The sequence below is a fragment of the Marmota flaviventris genome, chromosome 5, assembly GCF_047511675.1.
Source record: "Marmota flaviventris isolate mMarFla1 chromosome 5, mMarFla1.hap1, whole genome shotgun sequence".
NCBI classification, from domain to species: domain Eukaryota; kingdom Metazoa; phylum Chordata; class Mammalia; order Rodentia; family Sciuridae; genus Marmota; species Marmota flaviventris.
The window spans coordinates 106,622,809-106,641,832 of record NC_092502.1 but is presented as its reverse complement, the minus strand read 5'-3'; the positions used below and the strand labels follow the sequence as shown (position 1 = coordinate 106,641,832).

At 42.8% G+C, this 19,024-nt stretch overlaps 1 protein-coding gene across 1 annotated transcript; it reads right to left on the bottom strand.

Annotated features, from left to right (window-relative positions):
* Positions 1-5,270: 5,270 nt before the first annotated feature.
* On the bottom strand, positions 5,271-6,180 carry Tmem174 (transmembrane protein 174). The gene is made up of 2 exons (XM_027927514.2): positions 5,555-6,180; positions 5,271-5,373 (listed from the first exon to the last, which is right to left on the bottom strand). Exons 1-2 carry the CDS (start codon positions 6,178-6,180, stop codon positions 5,271-5,273), a joined length of 729 nt encoding a protein of 242 aa, XP_027783315.2.
* Positions 6,181-19,024: the final 12,844 nt, after the last annotated feature.

The window sequence follows — 19,024 nt, the reverse complement described above, 5'->3', positions numbered from 1 at the left end:
GTTCTTCAAGAGATTTTCCCAAGTACAAAAAGATGAGTTGGGATGTAGCTCAGTGTTAGAGTGCATGTGTGAGGACCTGGAATCGATTTCTAACACCCCAAACAGAAATAATGCTGAGCACATACATACTCAAATATGTATGTCCACCTTTGAAAATAATGAATGAGAAGGTTAGAACAGAAAAAATATCTATCTTCTAATACCTGTGTATAAGCACAGACTCCAGAACATATGTGTTTGGTTCTATGATTTACACCTCTATATGTTTTACAATACAGGGCAGATTCTTTGTTATAAGAAAACTTCTAGAAACTAGGAAACAGATTCCCTTACTAGTTCTTCTAGTAATTCATCTTAAAGTCTCCAGGCAAATAAAATTCCCTGAGACCTTGTGGCTTCCCACCAGTAGGTGAGAATCATTCCCATGGTGTTGTCTTCACATTCTGATTTGTCATCAATGCTTTCAGAGCCGTCCGGCAAAGGTTTATTTAGTACAGCCCTCTGTTGATTTTATAACCAACTGCTGACTGCTCAGGACATAAAAATCTCGATGATTTACAAGTAGTACATGGGGAAGAAATCCATAAATCATATTCCATAATAAGAGAGTGTAGGTGAATACACACACGTTGGGACATTTCCACCTTCAAAAGAAGAGTTGTAGCATGTGCAGAAAATATATTCATTTTAATTTGAAGAACATTGAAAATTCATTGGTAAAAGGCCCAGGAAATAACCTCTGAGGGTTAAATTGTACCAGGTAATATTTTAATGTAGAGCAAGCAAAAGGCTTTGATTCTTTATGTCTTAAAAAGGAGACTCTAAGAAAAAAAAAAAGACTTTGGTTCCTACTTTTGAGATGTTTAAAGGAGTTTTTATGACCCTAACAGAAGAAAAATATTTTTTTTCAACATTTTAACCAAAAAAGTTGAAGGTTGTCAACTTTCTGATACTTTTGCAGCTATTCTGTGACAGATAATTCTTAGCCAGTCAAAGGTCTTTTTCTCTTTTCATGTGTTATTTTTTTCAGGCCTGTATTTGGAAAAATCTCTAATAATATTCTAATAGTAAGAAAAATTCTACTAGTTATAGAAGAGTCCTAGCGCTTCAGGGGGCTGAGAGAAATGGAGATATGAAGTTGAAAAATCTCAAAAACAGTTTTTTGTTTGGAAAGTGAATTTTATCAGGTATGAATCTGCTGCCATAGGTAATTTACCAACTGTCTACCTTCCAAAATACAGTATAAAACAGCTAGAAATTTATGATGCATTTAGCAAAAAGCTAATTTTGTTTGGATCCTGATCTCAGTCAAACAAAGAGGGGGAAAAAGTGTGTGTGCAGTGTTGGGGGAGGGACTGGAGAAACTGAATACTGACTGGCTATCTGACGACATTGAGGAACCATTGTAAAATTTTTAGTTTAATAATGGCACTGTAATTGTTTTTGTGTCTTCATCTTTTAAAGATACATAGTGAAATATTTTATGAGGAAATCATCTGATGACTTGCTTGCTTTTTAAAAATCCAGTTGATTGTGGGTGGGCTCTGAGTTGACAGTTGAAGTGGATGATGGCTACATAGAGTCTCAGACACTGTCCCTTGTACTCTTGTATACATTAGAAACTGTTCATCATGGAAAAAACAACAAAACACCCAATAAGCTAGAATGGTCATTTATTATCCATTTGGAAAGTTCTTCATGTATTCATTTTCCATTTGTTATTCAACAGGATCTGAGAGGTGGTTGTGTGTAGGGCTCTGAACTAGGCAATCTCATCAGACAATATGAGATGGGCCGACGGTTGTAACAGGCAGGGACACTAGGAAGATCTGGATGCACCTCTGAGATATGTGTCAGAACCTCTCTCCTCTTGGTTGGCGGAGAAGGTGTGTGCCCCATGGTCACTGTGAGGGGCTTCTGTTTGGGGTACAGCCACCCTGCGCTTAGTCAGTTTCGGTGAAATCTTACTCCACTGATCTAACAGTAAACCAGGCCAGGAGGAGCCCCAGAGGTCTGAACCTGAAAACAGACACCCCAGGTCCACTCTTCACAAACAACAGCCTTTATTTTTATACTGGAGGAAAAGAGGAGAGTATTGAAAGGGCTGGTTTTGTAGCAGAGAACCACATGGTGAATCTGAAACATAAGACACATACTGAACTCTATGGAGAAGAAGGGGAAGTGACTAAAATCTCTGGGGAGCCTCCACTGTGACAAACAGTCCCATGTTGCAAAAGATACGGGCCCCTACAAGGGCTGACAGGGACCAAAGAAGATGCCCCCAGAGCTTTGCAGAAGTGTTTTTCCATTGGTATTTGGGCTTCATTTCTCAAACCTGGACAATCCCAGTTCAAATTCTTAAGAAACCTATTTTTATTTGTTATCAACAAGACCTTTAGCATTGTTTTGAACTCTATGTAGATGGCCCAATTACATATGGCCCCATTGGAGGCCAAGGTTGGAGGGGAGGGAGGGAAAGGTAGCTTGGCCACTGACTGTAGCTCCCTCTCCACTGAAACACGCCCGGTGTCCCTGAACACCACCTAAGGGTAAACAGCAGACCAGGAGACTGACTCCAGATCTCTTTCTTTGCCCTGATAAGATAGTGACTGAGAGGATGCTAAAAGGCAGCTATCCAGAGGACAAACCAGAAATTCTGTTGGCACAGTGTTCAGGAGACCAAGCAAGGACCTGAGGGTTATAAGCATGGAGCCCCCCAGTGGGTTGGCCCCTCTGACTTCCCAGTGAAGAAATAAAGAGAGCCTGGTGGGGTTGTCGCTCAGCAAGAAAAGGTGGTAGGTGCAATGTCTTGGGTACTGAGGGCAGTTTTTTTCTGAGCACTTTAGCAGCAAGGAATGGAAAAGGCCTGCACAGCCCTAAAGACACCTCCTCCTACTGCCTTCCACGTGGCACTTCACCAGGCTTCTCCCATGAGCTCTGCCCTCTCCTCTTTGTTCAGTGGATGCTCCTGTCCCTTTGGGTCCCTGCATGATCTCCACGGGTGGCTGTTCCTGCGAAAAGCACTCCCTGGAGTTATACAAGGCAATGGCCCCATCCTCACTTCCCCAGGCAAGTTGTGACTCCTTGGTGAGTACAACTCCCCCCCCCCAGAGCTCCAGGACCCCTCACAAGTATCAGAAATAATTAATAGATAAAGTAGATATTCAATACTTGATTCTCCACCAGACTAGAAGTTCTACAAGTATAGAGCCTTATCCGCTCTATTTTAGGTTTATGTTTTCACAGTTATATTCCCTCTTGATGGCCCTGGTCCTGGCACAGAGTAGATGCTCAATAAATAAATGTGGAATGAACACATTTCCATTTTCTGATGCCCTGATTGTTACAGTCTATACTTGCACCATGGATTCCTGAAGCTATTAGCCCTGAAGTCCTGATTCCAGACCTTAGGACCATAAACGACTCTAGTTGGTACTGAGATGGGAACAGTGGTGCTGAACGACTCTGCTTCCTGGAGCTAAAATCTCCCCAAGGTCATTCCTCTGCAAGGTGACCCTCTCTTGACATCACCAAGACTAGTTGGCCGTCTTGCCCAAATTGGCTCCACACACAACATCCTTTCCTAACATCTTTTCCTCTAGTGAGCTTCCTTTGATGTTCATTGCCACTCAACTTGTCATTTGGCCGTCAGCATGTCACTAGTGATGCTCCATGATGTCACCTAACTTCTTCCCTAGAACTGATGACTCCTTGCTTGGACTCCAGTCTCTCACGAACATATTGAGTGTGAAGCTCATAAACTCAGTCTGTAAACAGAATCATGTTTCTCCATCTTCTATTCCCAAAAATGAAAATGAATATAAAGAGGTATTCCTTGAGTCACAGTATAAATCACAACCATAATATACTATGCTTATATTAGTCCAATTCTTTTTGGGGGTACTGGGGATTGAACTCAGGGACACTCAACCACTGAGCCACATTCCCAGCTCTATTTTGTATTTTATTCAGAGACAGGGTCCCACTGAATTGCTAAGCTCCTTGCTTTTGCTGAGGCTGGCTTTGAACTTGCTGTCCTCCTGCCTCAGCCTCTGGAGCCGCTGGGATCACAGGTATGCACCATTGCGCCAGCTATATTACTTCTATTCTTGAAACTAAGTGCTTCTTATAGAAAGTAAAAATGCCTCCATGTACAGACATGGTATCAAAACTTTAAAGCATTGCTACACCCTGTGTCTTTCTTTGGGATATTCCCTCACCTTGAGTGGCTTTACCTTTGGAGCCCAAGGAAAATATCTTCTTCTGACACCTAATGATTTTAAACTGCCTCTTGTAAAGTCTGCTATTTAGTATACAGTTCAGATTCAGGGAATGAAGGATATCAAAGTTTTGTTATGAACAAGGTGAGCTTATCTTAGCCAAAAGATTCTTTTCACCACCCATGACTTCCCAGGTGTTGACATGCTAGCTCTGTTCTAACTTAACAGATCCCTAGGGATTGGGGAAGTGCCTGTAGTCAGTCAGCCATATGGCAGAACTCATTCATGCCCAGGATGACCCCAGTCTGGGGTGGACCAATGGCCATTCACGTGCATCACACATCCATCAACCTTCAGCATGGCAGAAGAGAACATCAGCAGCCCAGGGTCAGTGTGACTCGGGGATAACCTACAGATTTATTCACATCATTATCTCATTATCATTTCATCCATATGGTTTGGCCAGCTCTCCAACACTATTCTAACAGGAGACATTATTTTATCTTATTTTACTGTATTTATGCATCTGTTTTTCAGCCTTTAACATATTCAGAGTCCTCAAGGGAAACCAGAAGGCAACTGGGTTGATTGGGATATACAAGTCCACTTTGGGGCCCAGGACAAGCACCGGGAAATCTTTAGTTGAACCTCTTTTTTCTCCCCTGCTCCCTTCCCACCCCACTCGCACCGCTGTGGAAGCTCCCTGAGAAGCAGTGATTATCTCAGAAGCAGTGATTTTTCCCTTGGCTGCTGGAGTTAAAACTGAGACACCAGTGCCTTTGCAGAGTGAAAGGGGGAGGGGAGCAGGTGAAATCCCTGGGGATCTTACACAGAGAGGTGCTCACCTGAGAGGATTTGAAGCTGTACTAAAGGGGAACTTTCCTGGGCCACTGTAATCTTAACCAGCCTGAAACATTTAACTTCCCACCTTGAATGTCAGGCTGCCTGGCTGCACTGCTACCTAATTTCTGAAGGTCACAGCACAGAACATGCCAGTTGTCAGGTCACAATAATTCAAATACTCATTCCCTTAGCATGATAGTCTAGCCTCTAGCGGGGGAGGATGTATATTTCCTCATAGGGCGGAGGTGAGAGGCGAGCACTGTCCCCTTCCAGCTGTGTGTCTTCTAGCTGGTCAGCGTCAGGGCTGCGTCTGAAATGTGACAGAAAACACAGATGTGTTACAGCCCAGGACCCTACTCACAGAACTAGTGCTGCCACCCTGAGCAGCAGATGACAGACTGCAGTCCCCACCCCTGTCTTATAGACCAGATGCAGCTGTAGATCCTGAGCATGAGAGGTGGGAGAGGGCCATCCCCATACACACCCCATACCTGTCATTTCCATCATCCATGAAAGAAGGGCAGTCCTCGCCCTGCACAAACGCAGCATTGTCTTGAGGGTAGATGGTGTAGTACTGAGGGGGACTTGGCATGGTGGCAGTTGCTCCTCCAGAGGGTATGAGACCACAGGGGTTCACCACAGGCTGCAGGTAGGAGCTGTTCATCCCCATAGGCTCCTGAGTACTGTAAGGAGGAGGGATATACTGCACCACAGTGGCCCCGTGGAAGGTGATGGGTTGGTTGATGCCGGTGAAAACAAAGGATTGTCCTCCTGATGTCTGTTCCGAGTCCAGGACCCTTTCCTCACTTTCTTTGCACAACTGGCAAGAGAGCATTTTGAATTTGCACACAGCAATGAGGACGAACGTCACCCCGACTGACAGCAGGATGGGCCCAAGGAGCTGGGTCCACTCAAAATGGGAGACGCCTTGGTATTTGATCCAGCCCATGACGGTGAACGTGATCCCCACTAGTCCCAGAAAGATGCCTGAGAAGAGTAAGGTGGCCCCTGCCTTGTCGTCGTCGGACACCTGGATGTCAGCGGTACTGGGTGTGTAAGGAGTGACCGAAAACACATTGAGAGGGAAGTCCTCCAAGCGGCTGCTGCCATGCTCCATGGTCCCTCACGCAAGGTCCCTGCTTCTCAGAAGGGAAAGGGATTGTGAAAGCCGAGGAATCGCAGGTTCTGATTAGTTATAGAAGAACTTTGGGCTTCTGTGGTTAACAGAGTATAACACGCTGAGGGCTGAACTTTGTTTAGAAGAATAAAGGTCTGAGAAATGAAGCCTGAAATTTTGTCATAAATCACCAGCAAGTGGAGGTCTGTGTTTTGCAAGCCAATGACGAGCTCTCTCTCGGGTTCACATTCATTCATTCACTCATTCAGAAGACACTTCTCAAGCTGCCCTTAGGCCTGGAGGTGCTCTTCTAGAACCAGACAAGTTATTGCTCCAAGCCCTGTTTTTGACCTCCCAAAGCTAGGTTTGTAGAAATGGCAAAGCTGCCTCCAGGGGACCCTTGATGTATCCACCACATGTTCTGGGAGCCTAACCGAACTTTGCTACTGAATCAACTAGTTACAAATAGGTGGACACTATTTCTTGGCTGTATGTGTATTCCCAGCCACTTTAGAAATCTCTAGTCATGATGTATTTGTCATAATCCATTTTCTGTTGCTCTAATAGAATACAATGTGCTGGGTGATTTATAAAGAACAGGAGTTTATTTCTCACAGTTGTAGAGGCTGGCAAGTCCAACACTAAGGTGCTAGTATCTGATGAGAGTCTTCTCTCTTCATAACATGACAGAAGGCATCTTGTGGATAAGAGCTCAAAAATGTATCAGCTCAGGTCTCTCTTCCTCTTGTTTTATTTATTTATGTATTTATTTATGGGTGGGAGGGGACTCATTCAAATCATAGCAATACTTAAAACTTCATTAACAGAGTTACAAAGCTCTGAGGTCCTGTTCTTTCCTGGCTGGACCATGTGCCTTTTTTTCCCCCATTTTTTTATTACCTTTTTATTTTATTTATTTATATGTGGTGCTGAGGATCAAACCCAGCACCTTGCAGATGCTAGGCGAGTGCTCTACCACTGAGCCACAACCCCAGCCCCACCCCCATGTGCCTTTTGCTTTGCATGTTTGGGAAGTAACTCCAGCTGAGGGAGAGGGAAAGCTTTCTATATGCCACATCACTGGTAGAGGCTGCATGAGCATCAGAGGTGAAAGTGTCATAGTGTAGCGGGGACACATGCTTAGGGTCTTCCCTCCAGGTGGCTCTCCAGTTTCTGGTCTCCAAGGTGAGACAAACAGCTGCCTTTTTGAGCCTTCTATGTTTTGTTCTCAAACCCAAGCTGATTTAGAGAAGGCAGCATGCTCTTCAGGGACATTGCCTGTCATTCATGACTGCAAAGCTTCCAAATGACCTGTGAACTTCGTCCTCCACAGAATTGTGACTGTGGCCTTCTTTCTTTCCTGGATTTTGTCCAAGAAGATGTTTCTCTTTGGTGGTTAAATATTACATCTGCTTCCTCTCATAGAATGAGAGAGCTGTGTCCTTGCCCAAGGCAGGGCTTCCTCAACTTCCTTTGATAACAAAAATCATCTTTTTTTTTTTAATTGGCACTGGATATTGACCCCAGGAGCATTCTACATCTGAGCTTCATCCCCATCCCTTTTTCTCTTTCTTTTTATTTTTAAATATTATTTTGAGACAGGGGCTTACTTGCTAAATTTCCCAGGATGATCTCAAACTTGCAATCCTCCTGCCTCAGCCTTGTGAGTAACCAAGATTATGGGCATGTGCCACAGTACCCAGCTCTGGGACCGCTTTGTTAAAAGGCATAGTCTGAACTCCTGACAAAACCAAAATATCCAACAGAACCAAAGTATTCAAGGAAGATGGTCAGAAAGTGACCTATGTGACTGTTATCATTAGGGAATCTTGGGAAACCCTACCCCAAGTTAATCCCCAATACTGCTAGGTGACCAGGGACTGTTTTCCCCACCATAATGCCTCTCTTTGCTACAGGATAAGGCTTGTCATCTCTAGTTTCACTGCCAAATAGATGGAAAAGCAAGCAGGTGACCCTTCATCTGTCTCCTAGTGTGTCCTCAAGCAGCAAGGCTTGAGTGGGCTTGGCAGGGATGGGCTGCCCCTTCCCACCCAACTGCATAGGAGAGCAAGGCAAGCCAACTTTTCTCCTTAATCAAAAAAATTCTGGCCAGCTGGACTGACATTCTTTACAGGCTTTTAACTCCAAGTTAATATATATATATATATATATATATATATATATATATATATATATATATATATATATATATATAATTTAATTATATGTTTAATTTATAATGTAATGGCAAATGTCCCTGATGTTTATTAAAAAAAGATCTATGGTCAGGACTTCACACTATGAAAATATCTGCATTCATTATTATCTGATCAAGGACTGGGCCTACTTTGCAGAAAACGACATGGTCCTGGAAAGCTGTCCCATTGGAGATGGGCTCCTCTCCATCTCCAGCTGCAGCAGTTGTGGAACCAAGGGATTAGAGACAAAGTGACATTCCTGAAGATGCAGTTACAATGACAAATGAAAACTAGTCAGCTAAAAATAAGTACTCAGAAGAAACATCTAAGGCTGATGAATGGTCATCTAGCAAATTAGTCATTCTGCAAGTTGACCTAGATCCATTTTACATAAATAAATAAAAAACCTATAAAGTGGTTGCATCATTGATGTTTGTATAAACATACTATTCACTTTGCTTTTTATTTTTCAGTCTGTGCTTTTAGCAAAATATTAAAAATTAATCTCAGTCTCTTGTTAATTATTCAATTTGGCTTTTTAGCACATTAAAATGTACCTTTTGATAACAACATCCTTTTGGGTTTGGCTGCCTCTTTTTTGGTGGGAAAGATACTAGGGATTGAACCTGGGAGCTACATCTCTTGCCCTTTTTCAATTTTTTTTTTTTTTTAAGACAGGATCTTGCTGAGTTGCCCAGGCTGACCTTGAACTTGCAAACCTCCTGCCTCAGCCTCCTGAGTAGCTATGATTACAGGTGTGTGACAAAACGCTCAGTTCAGAGAGTGTTTTATTTGCTGGATTGACAGATTAATCATAAGGATGGACCTCGCTTTTTATTAATACTTCAGATATCTACTTTCAGGCTTTAGCTTGAACATATCATAAAAATTGAATTGTATTCAACTTTGTTATTCTTTAACTCTTTTTTTTTTACTTCCCAAATCTATACAGTTATGTTTTTAACAATTTGACAAGAATGATTTATGCAATTAATATAGTTATAGCTGAGAATTTCTCAAAAGCCATCGAAATATCAACTAGCTATCATGAGTGTAGCTCATTTGTTTTCCACAATAATAAAAACATCTAATTTGAATAAGAATTCAGCATAAACAATTTCTTAAACTTTGGTAACATGCTGTTTTGGCAAGTACGTAGGAAAGTAGGTACCCCTAAATCTGCTTAGAGAGAATATAACTTGGTATAATGTCTTTTGTTGGGGAGGGGCAATGTGGCAATTTCTACTACAATTTAAAATGCACATAGAATTATATTAAAGAAGATACAAATATTTTCTTCTGGGAATGTAACCAATAGATTGATACATACATACATACGATAGACACTTGCATAAGAGTATTTTAGCTGAATAGACAATGAATCAAGGTGGTAACAAAATACAGGTTGGCAAAAGGGAACCCTAAATGTCCATCAATAGTGAACTGGTTAAATATATTATAGTGATAAGTGATGGGTACTCTTTTAGTCAGGGTTCTCCAGAGGAACATAACCAATAGACTAGATATAATCATAGGAGTGGACTTACATTGGCTTACATGAATGGAAGATTCTGGGTAGTTCTACAATGGCCATCTGTATGCTGGAGAGTCAAGGAAATCAGGAGCTGCTCAATCTTAGATATTGACACCTCAGAACAAGAGGGGCCAATGATGCAGACCCAGTCTGAAGCTGAAGGTCTAGAAGCTTCTGGGAGAGTCACTGATGCAAGGCCACATTCAAAGGCTGGAGAATTTAGAGTCTGATGTCCACAGATGATAATCACTCAAGGAGGGTCCAGAGTGGGCCCACAGGAGGTTCCTCTTCTGCTTTTTTATTCCACCTGGACCCCAAGCCTACTGGACAATACTGTTCACATTCAAGGCAGGTCTTCCCCCCTCAGTTTGCTGGCCCACATGCCAATCTTCTCTACAAAAACCCTCAAAAACACACCTAGAAGTATGCTTGACCAGTTTTCTAGGCATCCATCAATCCAGACAAGTTGATAATCAGAATTAACCATCACAGGTACTCTGCTACTATTTCAAAGCAATTCAGGTCTACATAAACAGGAGCGGAATAAACTCCTAAAATATGTTATTGACTGAAAAAAAGAAAAGAAAAGAAAGCAAAGGGAGTGGTGTGTTGCTATGTTGCCACTTGCTCAAGGAAAGAGACACATTCTCATTGAATGCATTTGCTGAAAATATGATTGAAGGCATACACAAAAATATTGGGAAAGAGAACTGGTAAGGTGTTCCAGGTATCTATTACCATATGAAAAGCCATACAAAACTTTGGATCTTAAACCAGAGTTCCATGGTGAGCTGCATTTTCCAACAGTCAGCTAGGGCTACAATCATCTGCCAGCTCCACAGAGTCGAATGTCCAAGATGGTTCACTCATTTGACTGATAATGCATGCCTGGAGCTCAGCCGGGCTTATCAAACAGATTCTCCACCGCATCTTTCTTTGTGGATTCTCCCAGCATGAAAACTGGGTTTCAAGAGCAGTGTTCCAGAGCTCCCAGGGGACACGTGCAAGATGTCTAGCTTTGGAAGTCCCAGGAAAATCACTTTCATTTCATTCTATTGCTCAAACAAATGACTAAGTCAACTCAGAGAATATCAAGGTCACACTGCAGACAAACATGTGGGACAGGAGATATTATTGCCTGTCTCCTTGCAAAATATAATTTTCAAGAGATAATTACTTTTCACTATTCAGTCTGTTATATTGCTTGGATATTTTTTGTCCATGTGGACATTCAAGGGCATCCCAAGATTTCAAATCAACTTTATGTATATATATATACTTCACTGGCAATTTCTTAATGGGTCTGGTTTCTAGGGGGTAACACTGTCACAATCATTAATAATGCCAGGCTCTTGAGTTTTCTGTGTATTTTTACTGCTTTTCAGACTTACACTTCAGGATTCCTATATTTAACCACCAATCCACATTTCGGGTTAAAAGTTATAATGTTGAAATGAAATGATGATAGTTCAAAGAGGTGAATGAGAATGACAGTTAAGCCACAGAAAGAGAGTTTTCAGAGGTTATCAGAGAACCAGGTGGGAATGAAACCTAATGTGGTTATGTATTTCTGAACAAACAAAACATTCGATTGGACATCTTGTGGGAGGAAGTACATTGTTTTTTTTGGAAGGTGTGTGTGTGTGTGTGTGTGTGTGTGTGTGTGTTTGAATGCCTTTTTAAAAAGTTTTGTAAAGTGACAAATTTATGTTTCAAAAATCTAGTTGCTCCAGCCATGACCCTTGTAGTGCCATCTGTTTTCATAGCCACAGGGAAAATACTCGCTTTGATCTGACTCCAGATGTAATACCATCACCACGCTCTCTGATAACAAAAAAGCACCATATATTTCAACCACGTGTACTGCATAAAATGTAAAATAAGATAAAGCCATGAGCTTGGATGACATAGAAAACTGGAATCTGCTCATTTTTCAGGCAAATATGTCTCAATGCCCTTCAAGATTTCCAATATTCGAAAAGAATGTCTTCCCAAATATTTCATAAAAATGTTACTGTGTAGCTTCTGCTACACACAGTACAAGGTGGGAGGTGGAAGGGTAATAGATGGAGGTTGGGGAGAGAAGCAGCAGCAAGGGCCAGAGACTTTGCTTCGCATAGTAGAGTCCTGCCTGTGACCAACAACACCCTGAAGTTGGGAGACAAAATCAGGAAAGGTATGCATGGCACATTTCTGTCTAAAAATTATAATGTTGAGGGGCTGGGGATATGGCTCAAGTAGTAGCACGCTCGCCTGGCATGCGTGAGGCACTGGGTTCGATCCTCAGCATCACATAAAAATAAAATAAAGATATTAAAAAAATAAAATAAAAATTATAGTTGAAATGATAGTAGTTCAAAGAGACAAACGAGAATGACAGTGAAACCACAAAAAGAGAATTTTGAGAAGTTATTGGAGAACCGTGGTGGGAGTGCAACCTAATGTGGTTATGTATTTCTGAACAAACATTTGATTAGACATCTTGTGGGAAGAAGCGAATTTCTCGGAGTCTTGAGAAAGCCAGTCTGTGGGTGCAGCTCTGCTTCCGGGTTGTTGTGAGAGGATCTGAATACATGGTTCATGAGCCTGCTCAGAAACCCAGGAGCTAAACCTGCCTGCATAAGGCAGATGCTCCCTCCATGGCAATCCTGGTCACTAGGGTTAACGCAGTGTAAGCAGGCAGATGTCATAGAAAAGGGTGACCAGGGCCAGAAAACCATGCCCTGCCCTATTCTGTGTCTTCAGAGAGCCAAGGATGAAGACCTGCAGGGAGCAGGACCTGGCTACTCAGCTCCACCCTTCCAGGGCTTTCAGCAAGAGGATCAATGCACAGTTAAGGACCCAGGATGAAAGAGACGTGGAGCCTCAGCCTTCATAACTGAGTATCCACCTACATGAATATCAGGTGTCAGAACTCATTTTGAAGAGAACATTTGGGGGGAAACCTCAATAGTAGGCATTATGTACTAACTTTTTTATTTATTTGAATTGTGTCCGACTGCGGCAATAGATAGTTATTTCTACTTTCTACAATAAAAAGATCAGGTGGTTGAATCTTGGCTATCCTATTGTAGTTATACTACCATCATGTTAAAAATCAAGAATTCCCTTCAATTTTTGGATTTTACCTTGTTTCCAGGATAACACAAACATTTGGGGTGGGGATCATTGCTGGATGGATTCTGGACATTTATACCTTCCTCTGACTTCAGTTTCTCCGCATCCTGGTGAGGCGCAGGGCCTCTGCATTATAGATGATTAATCTCAAAAACAGGGAAGTGGGGCATTTGGCTTAGCAGCCTTGCAGGAGGACAATCTGTTTTCCTAACTTGTTTTTAAACTGCTCGTCCATGAAGGGCATGTGCTAGTTGACAAGGGATCTGCCTGTGTTCATGAGCCAGCCAGGCTGGTGTGGATCAGCCAGGCAGGCAATTCTCAGGTGTGTGACAATCTTTAGATTTTTTTTTTTCCCTACTGAACTGAACATCATCCCGAAGGGACTGGAATTCAAGTCAGAGCCACTCTGTTTCCAGCAAATGATAAGGTGAGCCTCCCAGGGGGCTAGCTCCTGGTCTTAGATCTTCTAGAGCAGGTAGGTCTGCATTGGGCCATAGCTCCCTTCTGAACTTGGGACTGTGTGAATTTGCGTGTTAGTTTTCTACTGCAGTACAGTCACCAACATAGAGGCTTAAAACTACATTCATTTATGAGCTCACGGTTTGGGAGATCAGACCTGGCTCTGTTTTCTGGAGGCTCGGGGAAGAATCTGTTTCTGAGCTCTTTCAGGCTGTTGGCAGCATTTGGCAACTATTGGGCTGAGGTTCTGATTTCTTCCTGAAGGAAGGTCACTCTCACCTCAGAGCAGCCACCCACGTTCCTTCTCAGACCAGCAGCAGCTCTTCCACACTGTCCCTGGCTCTTGAGCTTCAAGCCTCTCAGATTTCCTCTTTCTGCCTTGTTCTCTGCATTAACAGCCATAGGAAGTTCTCTGGTTTTAAGGACCTACATGATTAAATGACACCACAATCCCTTGCTGAATCCCTTTTTAGGTCAACTGTGCTGTATAACATAACACAATCTTGGGGACAATATCAGCACACCTTCCCAGGTTTCAAGAACTAAGGGGTGTAGAATCTTTTCATGGAAGAGGGCATTTTTAGAAATCTGTCTACCACATTCTGACTCTGTTGCTGGGAATCAAAAATGAGTTATTAGGGCTGGGGCTGTAGCTCAGTGGTAGAGGGCCTGCCTCACACATGTGAGGTACTGGGTTTGATCCTCAACACCACATAGAAATAAATAAATAGATATTGTGTTCGTCTACAACTAAAAAAATATATTTGAAAAAAAAAAAGGAGTTATTAAAGAATAAGTGACTGTTAAGAGTGATCCCTGGGCACGTTTGCCTGGTGTTATGGTTTGGAGCCCTCAAATAAACTCTTTCTCCTCTATAGTTGTGCTGGTCAGGTCCTTTAGTCAACAGCAGTGAAAAAAGCTGACTAAAACACCCAGGCTTCATCAACGTTGCTAAGAAAGTGTAAGTGACAACTGCAGTGTGTCTTATGACACCATCAAGTCCAGTGCACTCTAAAGCAGCAGGCAGCAGGTCTCTGCTGTGATTTGGCTGCAGTTTCAGTTTGTCTCCCAAAGGTTCATGTGCTGGAAGCCTTTTCCCGATGTGATAATGTTTATTTGTTTTTAATATTTTTTTCTATTTGTTGATGAACTTTTATTTATTTATTTATTTGTTTGTTTATTTATTTATTTATTTTTATGTGGTGCCGAGGATCAAACCCAGTACCTCACACGTGCCAGGCAAGTGTGCTACCACTGAGCTACAAACCCAGCCCCAATTGATGATGTTAAGAAGTGGTGGAGCCTGTAAGAGGTGGGGCCTAATGGAAGGTGGGTAAGTCATTGGGGGCATCCCTCAGAAGAGGTTAACATTGGTCTGTAGGAGTATTTTAGTTCTTGCAAAATTAGTATCAAAAGAGCAAATCTGGCCCCTGAAGCTCTCTGATTTCCTGCCTCATTGTGTGGTCTCTTTAGTACATGCTCCCACCACTGTGATGCCAGGCATCATGAAGTCTTTACCAGTGACCAAACAAATAGTGCTGCCTGATCTTGGAATATCAGCCTCCAAAACTGTGAGCTAACTAAACCTCTTTTCTTTATTCAAGTACCTTACCTCAAGTATTTTATTATAATAACAGAAAACAGACTGAGTTTCCAAGTGGGGGGTCCCAGAATTAGCATCATCAACACCCTCTGGGAACTTGTTAGAAAGACACATCTCAGACCCCACTCAGATATACTGAATTAGAAGTTCTACTGGCAGGGCCCAGAGATCTGTGTTTGGGCCAGTTCTCAGGTGACTGATACTTGCTCAAATTTGAGAACTATTTCTCTAAGGTAAGTTACAGTATATGCTTTTGGGGGGGGGGGGGAATTGAAAGAAGGGAAAACGTCAATAATCTTGAAAATGACTTTTATTTCTAACAACCTATGATTCTGTGAATATTATAAAAAAGTGATTACACTGTCTAAACCAAAGGATGCACAGTACATCATCACGTGTGTGTGTGTGTGTGTGTGTGTGTGTGTACACCCACGCCCCGCGCATGCCCGCTCTTATACCCATATAGTGGTTAAACACAGAGACTCAAACTCTAGAGTCTTCTGCAATTACATCCTGATTCCAACAACTACTAGCAGTCGGACTGGGCCAGTTGCTTAGTCTCTCTGAGTCTCAGATTCCCCATTTATGAATAATAGCATTTACTCCATAAGGTTATGAGGATCATGTAAGATGACAGAGAGAACATTTAGCATCCGTGATTATCAGTTGCATGTAATTATTTTACCTTGCTAAGTTTTTTAAAACTTTCTCCAGAGGACACGGGTGCACGGAGGGCTGGAACACCTGGGTCCTGGTCAGGAGGCCCTGAAGGCTGTCCAATGAACCACTACCTGGGTATTGAAGATCAGCTGCTCCTGGACCTGCAAGCAAAGGTGAGCCTTCTCTGATTCTGAGTGCAGCTGAAGTCCTGACACTACAGAGAAAGGCATTCCTGGTTGTAGTGGGTGCATGACCCCAGAGCCGTGTTCATCTCCTCCTCTGGGAAGTTCATAGAACTAGGTAGAACTATCCAATCTGAATGCTGAGTTAGCCGGGATTTGGAGAGTGGGACTGGAAACACCTGGGGGCCATTGCTGTGTGTTTTTATTTGTTATTTAGGGGTTTTATATATTCTTGTTGCTTTTATTTGTTTTGCATCTTCAAAGAAACAAAACTAGTTTGGCCTACAATAGAGTCAAGATGTGCTTCTATAAAGTTTAGGTGAGGAAGATGTCACTTGGGGGACATCAGTACTGCTACCTGCTGCCTTGACTTCATAGGCCTTACCCCTCAAGATGCAAGAGATCTTGCCAGGGCTTGCTGAGAGGCCCAAATGGAGCTTATGATGCTGTTGAGCCAGAAACATGGGAGGAGAAAGGCAGGGCCTCTTCCCCCAACGACAGCTCTGCTCTCCTCAGCCTTCTGCGTCTGTGGTACTGATGTGAGAGGCATAGCAGAGGCCACCCAGTGTGAATCACTGCTGCCTGAAATGGAATCCACTCTCCCAGGCGCTGGCAGGCAGTGACAGAGGGACTGATCCCCACAGCTGTTCCCCACCCGCAGCCCTGTTCCCAGGCTCCACATGGCTCCTTAAGCCCCAATGCCACCAAGAGAGCTGCTCAGCTTTGCTAGACACTGCTCAGCTAACAACCACAGGATTCTCTGGGCGGATGCTGGCGGGTCTTCCCTGCTCTAAGCCACATATCCTGGTGGCCCAGGGGAGAGGAGCAAAGCCTTGCAGACATACGCACGATTTGAGGTCGGTCTCTGGCTGCGGTCTTAAGCAGCTGCCAGACGTTTCTGTGCCTGATGAAATATGAGTGTGAGCCAGGAACTCTCCTTCTGCCTCCCCTTGGAGAATGTCTACCAGCTTCACAGAGGGAAGCTCCCTGGCCCCCAGAGGAGCAGAGTGCATGGGATTGCAGATCTGGTAGGTTTTGGAAAGGCTTCCTAGCTCAGAGTCAGAGACCAAAGATGCACTCACAACTGCTTTTGCCATCCAATATTATATTCATTCCCCTTTGATATCCTCAATCTATGAATCCATTTGATTTCCTGAATGCAGGCCCAAGTGACACAACTTTGGAGCCGTAGTTTCTTGTCTGCTTGGTAACTCCAGAAAGCCCACCAATAATTTGATTCAGATTAACAAGAACTCTGGAAAATAGTAAATTATTATCAATATTTAATACTAAACAATGCTCATAAAATGTGAAAGGAGCCTTAGAAATCAAGAGTCTGAAAAAGGAAAATAATAATAATAAAAAATTTTTAAAAGTTTATACAATCACAAACAGTATATAGTACTTGATGATGAAAATAGCAACTATGTTACTGGTTTATGTATTTGCTATACTCTACCTTTTGTCATTATTTGAGTGTGGGTTCCTTCTACTTTAAAAAAAAATTTACTATAAATAAGTATGTTGTATTTTGCTTGCAGTTAAAAACAAAAACAAAAACAAGAGCCTGACCAGGTGCAGTGGCACACACCTGTAATCCCAGCAACCTGGATTACAGACTGAGGCAGGAGGATCGCAAGTTTGAGGCCAGCCTGAGCAACTTGGTAAGGCCCTGTCTCAAAAACAAACAAACAAATAAATAAAAGGCCTGGGGGGTGTAGCTCAGTAGTAGAGCACTTTCCTAGTATGAGCGAGGCCCTGGGTTCAATCCCCAGTACTAAATGAGAAAAAAAATCAACAGCCAACACCATAGAGACATTTAAAAAAAATTTTTATATTTATTTTTTAGTTGTAATTGGACACAATATCTTTATTTCACTTATTTATTTTTATGTGGTGCTGAGGATCGAACCCAGGATCTCGCATGTGAGAGGCGAGTGCTCTACGGCTGAGCCACAACCCCAGTCCCAGAGACATTTTTAAAATGGTTCTAGGTAAGTAATGTTAGAAACCAAATGAGGGCTACAGTCTAATAGGATATATATAAACTAAGAATGTATACATAAAATAGTACTCCTACCTACCTCATAAAACTACATACCTACTCTAGGAGAGATACCTTTCCTATTGATGCGATTGACTCTGGGGGGGAAGGGGGTCAGTGCTGGGAATGGAGAAGGAAAGAAGAGAGAGAAGAAGAAAAAAGGGAAGGACGGGAAGGAAGAGGTCGAGGGAAGGATTTAGCAATGATGAGAGCAAGACCATGTCTTGAGGAGTCTGAGTAACTCTGCCCTCTGGACCTGAAGTTCTAGAACAAAAATAAAATAAAAGGAAGCAAACCCCAGTCTAACTCTTTAATTTTACAGATGGACACACAGAGGCTCAGAAAGTTGAGTGGTCTGGCTCTGGGGTTCTACTGCTGCTCAGTGGCAGAGGCCAGGCATCTTGACTCCAAGTTCACTGCTCTTTCTACTGAATCTAACTGCTGTGCATGTACGTATAATACCTCGATTCTTCCGCCCTAATGGGTAATTCGTCTAAGTATACTTTTAACTAAAGAGGTTGATCATTGCTGGCCCAACTCATACCCTGGCCTCAGGGAAGCTCCCCACCTCTGCTTAAGGTCAGGGGTCTTGCAGGACGCCAGGTCCCCCAGCTCGCCTCTTCTTGAGTGACTGGCTGGAGTTGACATTTGATGAGGGGCAGCCCTTCCTTACCCAGAGTGTGTCTGGGTATGAGGTGGTTCCCAGGATGCGAGACTTTCAGCTTAAAACCAGAAAAGTACTGCGTCAATGGGACAAATTGGTCACCCTAGCAGGAAATGATTTAGAGCCTATATTGCCGGGTTCAAAAATAAAGCATGGACAATCAGGTTCTCATTTAGAAACAGGGAAACGAATGGAGAGAAGCTGTTGGCTGGAGTAGACATGCCATGGTGTGAAATGAAAGCAAGGATTGTTAGGAACGGCTGTGCGGGCCCCTAGCTAAACAAACCTAAAGAAAAGATACTCTGAGTAAGTAGTAAACACTGGTGACCAAGAGAACAGCAGAGCCCCACCCCTAAGAGACTGACCATGCAGTTGATGAGATA

Coding starts and splice junctions, on each gene's coding strand:
- Tmem174 (XM_027927514.2), bottom strand. CDS start 6,180: ATGGAGCATGGCAGCAGCCGCTTGGAGGACTTCCCTCTCAATGTGTTT. Junction 5,374..5,554: donor ATGGATGATGGAAATGACAG/GTATGGGGTGTG, acceptor GTCACATTTCAG/ACGCAGCCCTGACGCTGACC.